This window comes from Salmo salar, chromosome 04, assembly GCF_965601325.2.
Source record: "Salmo salar chromosome 04, fSalSal1, whole genome shotgun sequence".
NCBI lineage: Eukaryota > Metazoa > Chordata > Actinopteri > Salmoniformes > Salmonidae > Salmo > Salmo salar.
The window spans coordinates 50642295-50657161 of NC_138294.1; the positions used below are offsets into that span (position 1 = coordinate 50642295).

General features: G+C 42.9%; 1 protein-coding gene across 1 annotated transcript; it reads right to left on the minus strand.

Moving 5' to 3' along the window:
* Positions 1–22: 22 nt before the first annotated feature.
* On the minus strand, positions 23–12314 carry LOC106603261 (short transient receptor potential channel 7). Its single transcript, XM_014196661.3, has 12 exons — positions 11689–12314; positions 5366–6128; positions 3929–4111; positions 3379–3543; positions 3032–3248; positions 2608–2850; positions 1863–2127; positions 1513–1708; positions 995–1216; positions 809–895; positions 604–679; positions 23–469 (listed from the first exon to the last, which is right to left on the minus strand). Exons 1-12 carry the CDS (start codon positions 12078–12080, stop codon positions 330–332), a joined length of 2949 nt encoding a protein of 982 aa, XP_014052136.1. The 5' UTR covers positions 12081–12314; the 3' UTR covers positions 23–329.
* Between the last annotated feature and the right edge of the window lie 2553 nt (positions 12315–14867).

Here is a 14867-nt window from a genome sequence, read left to right on the forward strand (position 1 = left end):
TCAATAATACAGGGAGGCCTACTCAATAATAATAATAATTTTATTTAAAAATGTCTAAATATTTCAATACAAACATTTTTTTTTTACAAATGTAAAATACTCTTGTCTACACACATTCATCAGCATTCCGCCTAGGGTATCCTACTGCTTTACGGGCAGAATGATTTAATGTGAATATATATATTTTTTAATATAGTTGAACACAACTACAGCTAGCCTACACTACACCTCAAAGTGGAGTGCAATCCCAGAATTGAACAGCACACTATGAATCTAAGTTTGAAGCTTTTATACAAAGCTCTTATACAGAGAGCACCCCTCAATTCCCATCAGGGTTTCTTGGCATTCTTGCTAAGCTTGTCACCAAGCTGTTGGATCAAGTCAGCGAGTTCCTCTGTGGCCTGAGACTTCTCCTCCAGGAGCTCATAGCGAAGGCTGGAGATGTCCTGCTTGATCTCCTTCAGCTCACCTGCAAGGCATGCACCACAGGTTATTGATCACTCAATCCACTACAACTCCACGTCACAGCCTTGCAGCTGTAAGAATGATGAGTATTCCACAACCGCTTTGTGATCTTACATAATGGATATGAATCATTCTCACCTTCGTTGATTTCGTCATTTTCACTGTCAACCTGAGCCTTTAGCACATATCTCTTAATAAGCCGCTTCATCAGTTTCTTTCAAGAAAATAGAGAGAATCGGAACTTTAGAGACAACAGTTCAGAATGCAGCATGTCTGAATATCGTCTGATCTAATTAATAATTAATTAGCAAATTCATCAAATTGACTGGTATGAAGGAAGTACCTGGTATCGAGTAGGATGTTTGATGGGTTTTCTAATGGTGAAGTCATCCTGCCCAGGTGTCCTGGTTTGAGGTCTGTACTGATTAAGCTGAAATGGAACAGAAACCACACACCCATTAAAATTTCATTAATTAAAAAGGCAGATATAGAACTGGCTACAGCCTCTCCCTAAAAGCCAACTTCTGACCTTAAATCGCAAATTGATCATGGCTGTCTCACGCTGGTTGTCATGGTGACGAGCTTTGGCCTTGCACAGCCTCACCAGACAAGCCCTTGTGCGCAGGGCTAGGTAGTAGAAGGACTTGGGGCTGGGAACCAGGTTAAATGGTGGGGGCAGAGTACGCCCCTCGTCAAAGTAGGATAGCCAGAGTTTGGCACGGGCAAACTTCCACTCCACATCAGCATCCTCCTGTTGAGATTGAGACAGACCATGATATAAATGGAGAGTAGTGATAGGTGAGGGGCAATGACTCAGTTTGGAGCACAATAATACAATTAATCTAATATAGTCTGATAAGTTTATCATAACTGCTCACAACAGTGTACTCACAAAATGGTACATGAATACAACATGAACATAACAGTATAATAACTCACCCATACTGTAAATTGACATAATTCCCCTCTGACCTCAAAGCATTGATTATCGACTATATATCTGTGAATTCCCTAGTGGTGTTTAGGCCTATTGGTTCCTAGTCTCACCTCAATCTCCTGATAGGAGTGATTGATCATTGCAATCAGCATGTTGAGCAGTACGATTACCATGGTTACATTGTAGACGCCAAAGAGAACATAACCAATGTTCTCTATGAACTTATGGTCATACTTCAAGACCACAGAGATAACCTCGGACAAGCCGAAGATGGACCAAAATAGAGTCTTAAAGCTCTCCTCCACCCTGTGAACACACATAATCAAACAAAACACACACGCGTGCAGACGCACACACACACAGACATTAATAAATAACACACAAATGAATACATAGACATACATACATACATCTCTACTTAAAGCACTTCATTTACAGGAACAGGCAGGAGGGCACTTACGTGGTGAAGGCGGGGTTGTACTTGGCACCAAGGTAATAGGAATATAGATTGAACATGCCAATCATGAAAGCCAGGAAGACCATTATGAAGATGACCATGAACTTGAAGATGTCCTTGACCGTCCGGCCGAGGGAGATTTGAAGTGGGCCGAAGCTCTCATTGGCAGGCAAGATGTAGGCAATGCGGGAGAAACTGAGCACCACTGCAATGGAGTACAAACCCTCGGAGATCAGCTGAGGGTCAGAGGGTAACCACCTGTTCCTGGCTGAGAGAGAGAGAGGTTGCTGTTAAATGTCACTTTGTGACCTGGGGACTGACTATCAGGTTCTATGACATGTTTGATAAAAAAATTGTTATTCACATGGAATTGCTCATTAGGTGGTACTTTTCATGTGAGACTCTAGAAACATCTGTGCAAACACCTTTTAATCTTGGCGCAATATAAGGTTCTACCTGCAATCTGATCACAGTACTGCGTATGTCAGTCAAAAATAATTGTATGTAAGGTGATATACTTATTTAGGCATGAAAGAGGAAGACATCACAAAACAGTTCTGAGATCTGGGACTTGAAAAATACTAATTTCAAAACATTTTGCAGATAGAACCTCATAGACCCAAGTCGTTGATTTTTCATATCATAGGTTCCGGTCCTCTTTTTACATGACTTTTTTTTTATCACCGCTTTTTCAAAAGAATGGCCAGAGATAAAGCAATGTTATTATCATTCTTTAAGTGTCACTGACCATGGGTGTAGTATGCTACATTTGGTGGCAGTGAGGCGTTGCTCAGGTCTATGTTGGGCATGTTGGGCACATACATGTCCACATACAGCTGGGCCTCAGAGGCCCTCAGGAAGGCCATGAGCCGAGCCGTGAAGGATGCCACAAAGATGGACAGCATGCCAAAGTCTAGCACGTTCCACAGGTGCATGATGTACTCCCTTGGCCCATCAGCCCAGATCTCCTTACACTCCGACCAGATCATCCCTAATAAAGAGAGTGCTTTTCAGTAGGTGCAAAAGCTCTCTGTTTTGAGCATACGAGTGGTATGATTTGAATACTTTAAGATTTTATTCATGGTGAAGAGACAGGAACAAAGACATATGAATAGACTAGATAATAAAGTCTCTCCCACAAAAGCAGTTGTTTGAAAACCAGAATAAATTACCAAGCACCCAATTCATGATGAGCATCTCAGTCCAGGAGAATTGACTGGTTTTGACCCTGAACACCTGATGAGGGTGGTCTGTTATTGTCTCATTGGGAAGGTTCTTGACCCCTTCGAAGCGGTCCGATGCATTGATTACCAGTAGTCCAAGGAAGATCGTGAATGACACAGCATGGGCCACAAACTTCATGAAGGGACTGCGGAGAATCTGACCCAGCTGATATAGACGAAATCAACAACATAAATGGCAACCATCAACCTCATGATATAAACATATCACTATTTTGATAATACAAACGTGTTAATGAGTGATTCTAAGAACACAATAGAAAGGGGATTGTGTGTACCTTACTGCAGGGCATGATCCAGTATGCGATGGCGAGGAAAGGAAGGCCGATCGCCACTCCCAGGACTGTCCAGCATTTGACCCCAACAGACTGCTGCCTAAGGCCAGCTAGGTTCTCATACCACAGGGTCAGAAGCTGCTGCTGGCAGTTAGGATGGGCCACAAACTACAGAGACATTATGAAAGATAACTATGACATACTACAACATTGATAACCATAGGCAAAGGGTGACTGCTTTGTCATACCTTGCATATTATTGTGTTGTAGAATCCATTGTTGGGTGTGAAACAGCTGTAAAACACGTATTTCATTTATATCCCATTCCAGTTTACCTCTTAAATAAACCCTTTATAGGGAATGTGACGATTGGGAGAATGTAATCAAAAGTGTCTTTCTCATTGTGCTCTTGAGATTGATTGCTATTCAAATGTAAGACTATTAAAATCATGCTAGACACAATAACAGAGATGTACAAAGACAAACACCGGAGTTAGGAAATATTTAAAATAGCATGTTTGATTTCAGATTAAGGTTGAGTGGTTCAGCCAACCTTTTTGACCTCGTACTTAATGGCCAGTTTGACCCGGATGAGGCAGGGTCGACTGTGATCACCGGGCAGAGCTTGGTCCACATCCCCATTCAAAATGGCCTCCACCTCCTCCGTGTCTCTGCATAAGTCAAGCACTCCCACCACAAAGTCCTTACACTGCATGGACAGCTTCCTGTAGTCATTCTACACAGAGAGAAGAGAGAGCGAGAAGGATAGGGAGAGAAAGAAAAGGAGAAGAAAAGAGATGTGTGAGAATTATTTAAAACGAGGCAAACCCCAGGGGTCTCACCTTTTGGTGAATTGTTAATGTCAGTCTCTCACTTTTTGCTCTACATGTAAAATATTCCAATAGAAACCCGGAAAACCACAGACCGTTTCTGCACTGACAAATACTGTGTATATTTTCTTATCGCATTCAGGCAGGGTGTGAGTTTGCATGCCAATGTTTGTGTTGGTCACACATGGTTCTTTATAATGTGCATAAACTGTGTGAGCATGCATTTGCATTTGTATGTCTTTCTGTGGGTGTTCCTCAGACAGAGGAGATACAGTATGTGTCCTTGTGTGTGTGTGTGTGTGTGTGTGTGTGTGTGTGTGTGTTTATACCCGTCTATGTTAAACCTTGACCCAAACTCTTTGGAGAGGTCTGTAATCAGTATAAAATAACAGAAAGATTAGACAGAACTGTGGATAATGTTTTTATAAACAGTTCCAGGAGTCAGACTGGATATAAAAATCCTTGATTAGACTTGTTCTCTTTTTTATTTATGTTTTTCCTTTATTTAACTAAGCAAGTCGGTTAAGAACAAATTCTTATTTACAATGACGGCCTACCCCAGCCAAACCCTCCCCTAACCCGGATGACGCTGGGCCAATTGTGTGCTGCCCTGTGGGACTGATTGTCAGAATTTAATTCATCTTTGAGTCGAGGTGCCTTATCTGCATGGGAGAGCAAATTGAATGTAAATACCAGTGAAAAGTTACCTTGCATTGCAAAAAACATGGCCACAAGCGCTACATAAATATGCTTTATATGCTGTATGCATGTTGGTGTATAATATGGGGCACAGTCTGACATACTGTACACTCAGAAATTGCGATAATTTCTAACCAGTCAATGACCGATTTGAGAATGGGACCAATCTTCATTTCCTCACAGCGGGTTCCAATAATATTAGAGTGTGTCATTTGGTGAAGTATGCTGTACATGGACTAACTGACTTGATCTCTTCCCAATTAATCATCTATGTGAGTAATCAAAAGACAAAAATCAGCTCTAGGGCTTTTACAAAAATATCTGCACAAAGCTTTTAAATATTGCAAAATGAGTAAGAGGGGGGGAGAGCATGTGTGAGAGAAAGCAAGCCAATACATTACATAGGTGAAAAGTAAAGCCTTTCCTTCATCCTCAAGCTTGGTCTTTGTGTTTTTCCTCACCTTGAACTCAGTCTCGATGTTGGCGAGGCGAGCCAGCTCGTTGCTGAGCTCCAGAGCGGTGAATACAGGGTCCTCACTAGACAGGGAGAGGTAGGCAGCGCTGGCTAACCCTTTATAGGCATTCATTCTGGAGCGGGAGTGGCTGAACGAGTCACGGCATTGCTTGTCATGACACTCATTACATTTACAAAAGTAATCATGGGGTTTCTCGATGCGTGCTCCCTTCATCAACAGAGTGTGCACTATCTCATATTCCTGGCAGTGTGCAGCCAAGATGACCGGGGTCACGTCATGGGAAAAACGTGTACCGTCTTCATCGTAAGCATAAAAGTCATCATCTCTTAGCTCCTGCTCCAGGGGGCTTAGGGTTAGGCGCAGCCCACCTCCAAATGCAGGGTGGGCCAGGATAGCCTCTACGATGCGCACATAGCCCTTACTGATGGCAAAGAGTAGACCATCACCCACACGCGCCAGCCCCTCCTTCTTCAGCAGCAGCTCTGTCACCTCCAAGTGCTCATTACCCACGGCCAACTGCAGTGCATTCTGGCCCATGTAGTCCACACAGTTGACGTTGAGGGTCTTGGACTCCTCCAGCATCTTACGCACCACTGGGATGTTCCCGTACTCAGCAGCATCTAGGAAGCGCTCCTCCTCTGAAGTGAGACTGGTGCCCCGTTCACTGAACATGTAAGCAGGCCCACGGATAGCCTGCCGACGGCCCTTCTCTCGCACAGTCGTTTTTCTACGGTGCATGGTCTCAACTCTGGATGGAGAAAGATGGTGACAAAAAACACTATTTAGACTACAAGGAAGTTCACATGAACTGAAGAGAAGAGTAAGCTGAAGAAAACATCATTCAGTGCAGATGTTTATTTACACTTTTCCAAGTGATAGTCAGGAGTGCTTTAATACTTTTTGTTAACTACAATGGCATGATTATGTAATTTCAGCATGTATAATACACAACATTCTTGGTCTACCGAGATTGTTTTACTAAGCCATTGGATGACAGGTGTTCGTCTCTATGGAGATAGGTGTGATCTGCATCTGTTGAATTCTGATGGCTTTGATTGACAGCCAGAGGTTTGCTGTGTGTGGGCCTACATTACTAGCTAAGCAAGATATATACTGAAGTTACTGATGGTGACTTCTGTTTCAATCCAGTCATATAGGGTTTGTATGCCCAGTTAAATAAATGCAGGCTCAAGATGTTCTTCAACTAGCCTACACTCAGAAATCTGTAGAATCGGTTTCAGTCAAATGACAGCTACTGCAGCTACTTGGTATATGAAGCAGAAGGATGGGCCTGGGGAAATGTTACCACTCTAAAATTCATATAGGGGGCTATGGATGCAACGTCCATGAGCTCAACAGGATACAGCACTTTTACACATGTGGTTATATTATGTTTGTTTACAAATACTCAAAATGGGAGTGCTAGACATAATAGGAATATCATATCATAGCAGGCCTACCCATAAATAATGTAGTATCTCATAAATAATGTCGTAAGACAGGTGTAGGAAGACAGTTGTACTAAACTTAAGACGGATTTATAAATGATTATTCAGGAATCTATGGCTATACCATGGTCAACCCACACAGACAGTGTGGTGAAGAAGGTACAACAGCACCTCTTCAACCTCAGGAGGCTGAAGAAATTAGGTTTAGCCCCTAAGACCCTGACAAACGTTTACAGATGCACCAATGAGAGCATCCTGTTGGGCTGTATCACCGCCTGGTACGGCAACTGCACCGACCGCAACCGCAGGGCTATCCAGAGGGTGGTGAGGTCTGCCCAATGCATCACCGGGGCATACTGCCTGCCCTGCAGGACATCTACAGCACCCGGTGTTACAGGAAGGCCAAGAATATCATCTAGGACCTCAGCCACCCGAGCCACGGCCTGTTCACCCCGCTACCATCCAGAAGACGAGGTCAGTACAGGTGAATCAAAGCTGGGACTGAGAGACTGAAAAACAACTTCTATCTAGGCCATCAGACTGTTAAATAGCCAGCCAGCCTCCGCCCAGTACCCTGCCCTGAAATTTAGTCACTGTCATTAGCCGGCTACCACCCAGTTACTCTACCATACAGCTCAGAGGCCGCTGTCCTATGTACAGTACATAGAGATAGAACACCGGTCACTATAATGATGTTTCCATATTGTTTTACCCACCTCATATGTATATTCTGTATTCCAGTCAAGGACTATCCTATTTAACTATTGCTGTACATATACTATTCTTCAGATATACTGCACATTCTATCCATATAGTCTATACAGTGAGGGAAAAAAGTATTTGATCCCCTGCTGATTTCGTACATTTGCCCACTGACAAAGAAATGATCAGTCTATAATTTTAATGGTAGGTTTATTTGAACAGTGAGAGACAGAATAACAACAAAAAATCCAGAAAAACGCATGTCAAAAATGTTATAAATTGATTTGCATTTTAATGAGGGAAATAAGTATTTGACACCCTCTCAATCAGAAAGATTTCTGGCTGCCAGGTGTCTTTTATACAGGTAACGAGCTGAGATTAGGAGCACACTCTTAAAGGGAGTGCTCCTAATCTCGTCTTTTATACAGGTAACAAGCTACCTGTCCACAGAAGCAATCAATCAGATTCCAAACTCTCCACCATGGGCAAGACCAAAGAGCTCTCCAAGGATGTCAGGGACAAGATTGTAGACCTACACAAGGCTGGAATGGGCTACAAGACCATCGCCAAGCAGCTTGGTGCGAAGGTGGCAACAGTTGGTGCGATTATTCGCAAATGGAAGAAACACAAAAGAACTGTCAATCTCCCTCTGCCTTGGGCTCCACGCAAGATCTCACCTCGTGGAGTTGCAATGATCATGAGAACGGTGAGGAATCAGCCCAGAACTACACTGGAGGATCTTGTCAATGATCTCAAGGCAGCTGGGACCATAGTCACCAAGAAAATAATTGTTAACACACTACGCCATGAAGGACTGAAATCCTGCAGCGCCAGCAAGGTCCCCCTGCTCAAGAAAGCACATATACATGCCCGTCTGAAGTTTGCCAATGAACATCTGAATGATTCAGAGGACAACTGGGTGAAAGTGTTGTGGTCAAATGAGACCAAAATGGAGCTCTTTGGCATCAACTCAACTCGCCGTGTTTGGAGGAGGAGGAATGCTGCCTATGACCCCAAGAACCCCATCCCCACCGTCAAACATGGAGGTGGAAACATTATGCTTTGGGTGTGTTTTTCTGCTAAGGGGACAGAACAACTTCACCGCATCAAAGGGATGATGGATGGGGCCATGTACCGTCAAATCTTGGGTGAGAACCTCCTTCCCTCAGCCAGGTCATTGAAAATGGGTCGTGGATGGGTATTCCAGCATGACAATGACCCAAAACACACGGCCAAGGCAACAAAGGAGTGGCTCAAGAAGAAGCACATTAAGGTCCTGGAGTGGCCTAACCAGTCTCTGCCCTGGATTACCGACCTCTGCCTGCCCTTAACCTGATGTTTGTCTGCCCCCTGCATTGTAAATAAACTTCTATGATTCAAACTATCTGCATCTGGGTATTATCCTGAGTTCTGATAGTTACACAGTAGGTAGTGTAAAGCAGAGCACAGAGAATTTTCAACCAACCTTTACTTGGTCATACTTCCTCAATTCCCGACTTGGAAGACAACCATCTTCTAAACTTCAATGTCTAGTTGCAAGGGGTTAATTTGAATTTAGAAAATGCTCTGTAATTAAATAAATGTTTTGCTCCATGAAGTAATAAAATAATGTGTACAAATCTTCTCATTGATCGAGACGAGTGTCATCATGTAATTCGGCACTTTGCGGTGGACACCCACCTTTCTCAATCAATGAGAGAAGATTTGAAATAGACAAGATGGCGGCTCTATGCCCATCAATGCCCTTGTCCAGAGAATGCCCTTGTCAATTTCAAACTCTCAAAAACTGTTTAAAATTCCAAAAACGGGTGATAGTGAATAATGTAGTTTCTTGGAATAGCCCTGTCTGACTTGAAAAATATGTCTCAATACACCATTTAAGGTGTTTTACGGAGTTTACATAAATCCAGTTATTAAGTTGCATTTGAAGAAAAACTTAAAATAATTAGGAGGTTGTTGCTTTAGATGATCTGATACTTTGGTCTATGAAAATATATATTTTAAATGTTGTCAATATTAAGAAAAATGTGTACTAAAAAAGTTTAGATTTTCCCCATCTTTCAAGAATCCCTGACACCGGGTAAGTTGTACCAAGAGACAACTTTTTTTGGACAAGCTATGTTTTCAATACTGTTATGTTTCCATTCATTCTGATTATTTCCAGGGATACACAACATCATGAAATATATGTAGATATGTTTGTTAGAAATAATATTATACTTCCCTTGATGCTGTGGTGTAGTGGAGGGTATACGCAGGTATACCCACTTATTGTTTCAGTGGGCATACTAATTTCTTAATAATCCCCACTGATGCGTATCAAAGTAGTGTAGTGGAGGTATACGCCATATCAATTAATAAGGCTGATGGAACAGATCAGACTATTTAGCTTAAAATGTTGATAAACTACTATTTCATCACATTTTAGGAGCAGCAATGGAGGCAGGGCTATGTACGAATGTTCCAAAATCCAATTTGCAGGAAAAACGTTATAAAATGCACACTGCACATGCAAGCGGTTTCAAGGACAGAGATTGAAATATCTGTTACAAATTTTGAAAGAGGGAAGATCTAAAGATGCAACCACTATCATGGGTTGCTAATATGACTATGAAATGACAATGAAAGAAAGTTGAAAGAAAACCAATAGAACAGGAGAAGGTATAAGAAGTCTTTATGTGAATGTATGAGGAAGACTTTATAAAATATTGCCGACACGTTTCTATGGTGGGATTTTGGCTATAGGCAACTTTGAAGCAAGATAAGACATGCCTCATAATATGAAGTAAAACTTCCAGGTTTCAAACAATTAAGGAACAGGAAAAATATAGCCATGCTAATGATACTCTATGCCTACCAGGCAGAATGATATCATGATTATTTACGTCAATCCATTTGCCATCTGTTTTGCAAACTCCATCTCCTGTGCGACAGAAACACTGCTAACTGACAACAGTGCTAGGTGCCTGTGCACTTGAATTAAAGATTAACTACACTGAAAAATCTAAATGTCTTAGATTTTTTCCAGACATCAAGAGTAATCTTCTGAGGAAGCACTGAGGAAGCATTGTGCATTGTGGTTTAAGCATTGTTATGGACAAATGTTGTTTTAAAAAGTGTGACATTAAAACTTCTTTGGGATCAGTGTACCGTCCACGGGACAGTTGAGCTAACGTATTAGCATGAGGTTGTAAGTAACAAGAGAATTTCCCAGGACATAGACATATCTGATATTGGCAGAAAATTTAAATTCTTGTTAATCTAACTGCACTGTACAATTGACAGTAGCTATTACAGTGAAATAACACTGTGCACAATTTTGAACAGCTATTAATAAACAAATTAGGCACATTTGGGCAGTCTTTATACAAAAGTTTGAACAGAAATGCAATGGTTCATTGCATCAGTCTAAAACGTTGCACATACTGCTGCCATCTCGTTGCCAAAGTCTAGATTCCCCCTGGGCTTGAATAATACACTATGGCCTTTCTCTTACATTTTTTTGTATTATCTTTTACCAGATCTAGTGTGTTATATTCTCCTACATTCCTTTCCCATTTCCACAAACTTCAAAGTGTTTCCTTTCAAATGGTATCAAGAAAATGCATATCCTTGCTTCAGGTCCTGAGCTACAGGCAGTTAGATTTGGGTATGTCATTTTAGGCGAAAATTGGAAAAAAAAGGGGCGGATCCTTAAGAGATTTGAGCAAAAACCTGAATAATAAAGAAAAATTAGAAACCTTTGAATTTCTGACTCAGGTGAGGGCCTTATTTATCATTCAGTAGTAGACCTACAATTATCCTACTGAACAGTACAGCTTGGGTTGGCCTACTATTATCCTATTTGCACAGTACAGCTTGGGTTGGCCTGACTATGAACGACCAATATGGGAATTATCATTTTAGGTAATTCAGAGAGCATGTCACTGTTTGTCATATCATTTTTCACACAGGGCTCATTTCCTTCGCTGAGCGGGCCGTTTGGGGCATTTTCGGCAAAATGTGAGTATACCCACTTCACCAGGCACCACTACCTTGATGTAGTGATGTTGAATGTAAAAACCGCCTCAACATTACCCACTCTCGGTAATATGATAACACTTCCTAATATTATTATGATGGTTTTTTACGGTATCGCCCAACAAGTGTCGCACTTACGTTTTCTGAGGTGAGTTGCTGTGATCGTACTCAGAATGATCCCACTGGCTGTTGAAATCGTGCAGCCCGACATCTGAATTCCAAGGGATTTCTTTTACTTGAGACTGATATGCACCGTTGTGGTCCTCATATGTAGTCATCGAGACGATTTGTTGTTCGTGATGGTCGGCGTCACTGTACACCGTGTTATCATACCACTCTCCTCTCGGATTCTGTCGTCGTCTGTACAAAGCATCCGGCAGAGTCATACATCGGGTTAAAATTGGGGGATTAAAAAACTGGGTGTCATCGACGACAGTGGATGGTAATGGATGAGGATCAACCTCCCACTGCTCAGATGCGCTCTCATGACAGTCTCTATTAGGTGGGGAGGAATGCGCTGCTGCCCTCATCACGAGTGTATGGCTCCAGGTGTCTTTTACCTCTCGTCCAGTTCCAACAGTTCTAGTGGTTCTGAGTAGAAAGATTGACCAAATAGTTACCCATAAAACACTCTTGAGCAGTCGCAATAAAATGACAGAGAAAATCTCTCTCTCTCTCTCTGCAATTGATATACGCCTAAATATGGAGTAGGCTGTAATCCAATTCAATTGGGACCTTTTTGTCTGTCAACCAGTGGTAGCCTAATCAAAACGGGTTTTCATTTTTCTTCAACTCTTCTCTGAAAGGCTTGACATAATCTCAACTCCTGTGTGATCTGTAGTGGAGTAGGTACCCATATATAACATGTCAGGTGCACTAATTGCCATCTGTGAACTGCCAAATCTTCTCTGATGAATTAGGGCTGTCTATTAAATCCCAACATCCTGTTGTGGGGCTTTGATCCACTTCAAAGGCGCAAACAGGGCTGTTCTGTAGTGCAGCAGGTTGCACATTATGCTAATCTAATGTGACTGCACACCATCCAAGCTAAAACAATTTTGTCTTTGCCAGAAAACATCAAATCAAATCAAAGTTTATTTGTCACGTGCGCCGAATACAACTGGTGTAGGTAGACCTTACAGTGAAATGCTTGCTTACAGGCTCTAACCAATTGTGCGAGAAAAAAAAGGTATGTGTGTGTGTGTGTGTAGGTAAGTAAAGAAATAAAACAACTGTAAAAAGACATTTGAAAATAAGAGTAGCAAGGCTATATACAGACACTGGTTAGTCAGACATATTGAGGTAGTATGTACATGTGGGTATGGTTAAAGTGACTATGCATATATGATGAACAGAGAGTAGCAGTAGCGTAAAAAAGAGGGGTTGGCGGGTGGTGGGACACAATGCAGATAGCCCGGTTAGCCAATGTGCGGGAGCACTGGTTGGTCGGGACAATTGCAGTAGTATGTACATGAATGTATAGTTAAAGTGACTATACATATAAGATAAACAGAGAGTAGCGGGGGGGGGGGGGGGGCAGGGGGAGGGCACACAATAGAAATAGTCCAGGTAACCATTTGGTTACCTGTTCAGGAGTCTTATGGCTTTGGGGTAAAAGCTGTTGAGAAGCCTTTTTGTCCTAGACTTGGCACTCCGGTACCGCTTGCCATGCGGTAGTAGAGAGAACAGTCTATGACTGGGGTGTCTGGGGTCTTTGACGTGCTGGGCCATACGCACTACCCTCTGAAGTGCCTTGCGGTCAGAGGCTGAGCAATTGCCATACCAGGCAGTGATGCAACCGGTCAGGATACTCTCGATGTTGCAGCTGTAGAACCTTTTGAGGATCTCAGGACCCATGCCAAATCTTTTTAGTTTCCTGAGGGGGAATAGGCTTTATCGTGCCCTCTTCACGACTGTCTTGGTGTGTTTGGACCATTCTAATTTATTGTTGATGTGGACACCAAGGAATTTGAAGCACTCAACCTGCTCCACTACAGCCCCGTTGATGAGAATGGGGACGTGCTCGGAGCTCCTTTTCCTGTAGTCCATAATCATCTCCTTAGTCTTGGTTACGTTGAGGGATAGGTTGTTATTCTGGCACCACCCCACCAGGTCTCTGACCTCCTCCCTATAGGCTGTCTCGTCATTGTCGGTGATCACTGTTGTGTCGTCAGCAAACTTAATGATGGTGTTGGAGTCGTGCCTGGCCATGCAGTCGTGGGTGAACAGGGAGTACAGGAGGGGACTGAGCACGCACTCCTGGGGAGCACCATTGTTGAGGATCAGCGTGGCAGATGTGTTGCTACCTACCCTCACCACCTGGGGGCGGCCCGTCAGGAAGTCCAGGATCCGGTTGCAGAGGGAGGTGTTTAGTCCCAGGTTCCTTAGCTTAGTGATGAGCTTTGAGGGTACTATGGTGTTGAACGCTGAGCTGTAGTCAATGAATAGCATTCTCACATAGGTGTTCCTTTTGTCCAGGTGGGAAAGGGCAGTGTGGAGTGCAATAGAGATTGCATCATCTGTGGATCTGTTTGGGCGGTATGCAAATTGGAGTGGGTCTAGGGTTTCTAGGATAATGGTGTTGATGTGAGTCGTTACCAGCCTTTCAAAGCACTTCATGGCTACGGATGTGAGTGCTACGGGTCTGTAGTCATTTAGGCAGGTTGCCTTTGTGTTCTTGGGCACAGGGACTATGGTGGTCTGCTTGAAGCATGTTGGTATGACAGACTCAATCAGGGACATGTTGAAAATATCAGTGAAGACACCTGCCAGTTGGTCAGCACATGCCTGGAGCACACGTCCTGGTAATCCATCTAGCCCCGCAGCCTTGTGAATGTTGACCTGTTTAAAGGTCTTACTCACGTCGGCTACGGAGAGCCTGATCACACAGTCGTCCGGAACAGCTGATGCTCTCATGCATGCCTCAGTGTTGCTTGCCTCGAAGCGAGCATAGAAGTGATTTAGCTCGTCTGGTAGGCTCGTGTCACTGGGCAGCTCGCGGCTGTGCTTCCCTTTGTAGTCTGTAATAGTTTGCAAGCCCTGCCACATCCGACGAGCGTCGGAGCCGGTGTAGTATGATTCAATTTTATTTGGCCCTCAGCATCCTCCTTTCTGCATTGAGGATTGAGAGATATTTCGTTGCTGAAGGTTTTATTTCAAGGATTTTTTATGTGAATGATGTGTGGTTGGGCCCTGATTTTGTGAGAATTCATAACAAATCATAATGTGTATGCAATCTTGCTTGCACCCATTCATCTAATTATTTTCACTGGATTAGATTAGAATACAATTTTTTTTGCCTATATGGGTTGCATATG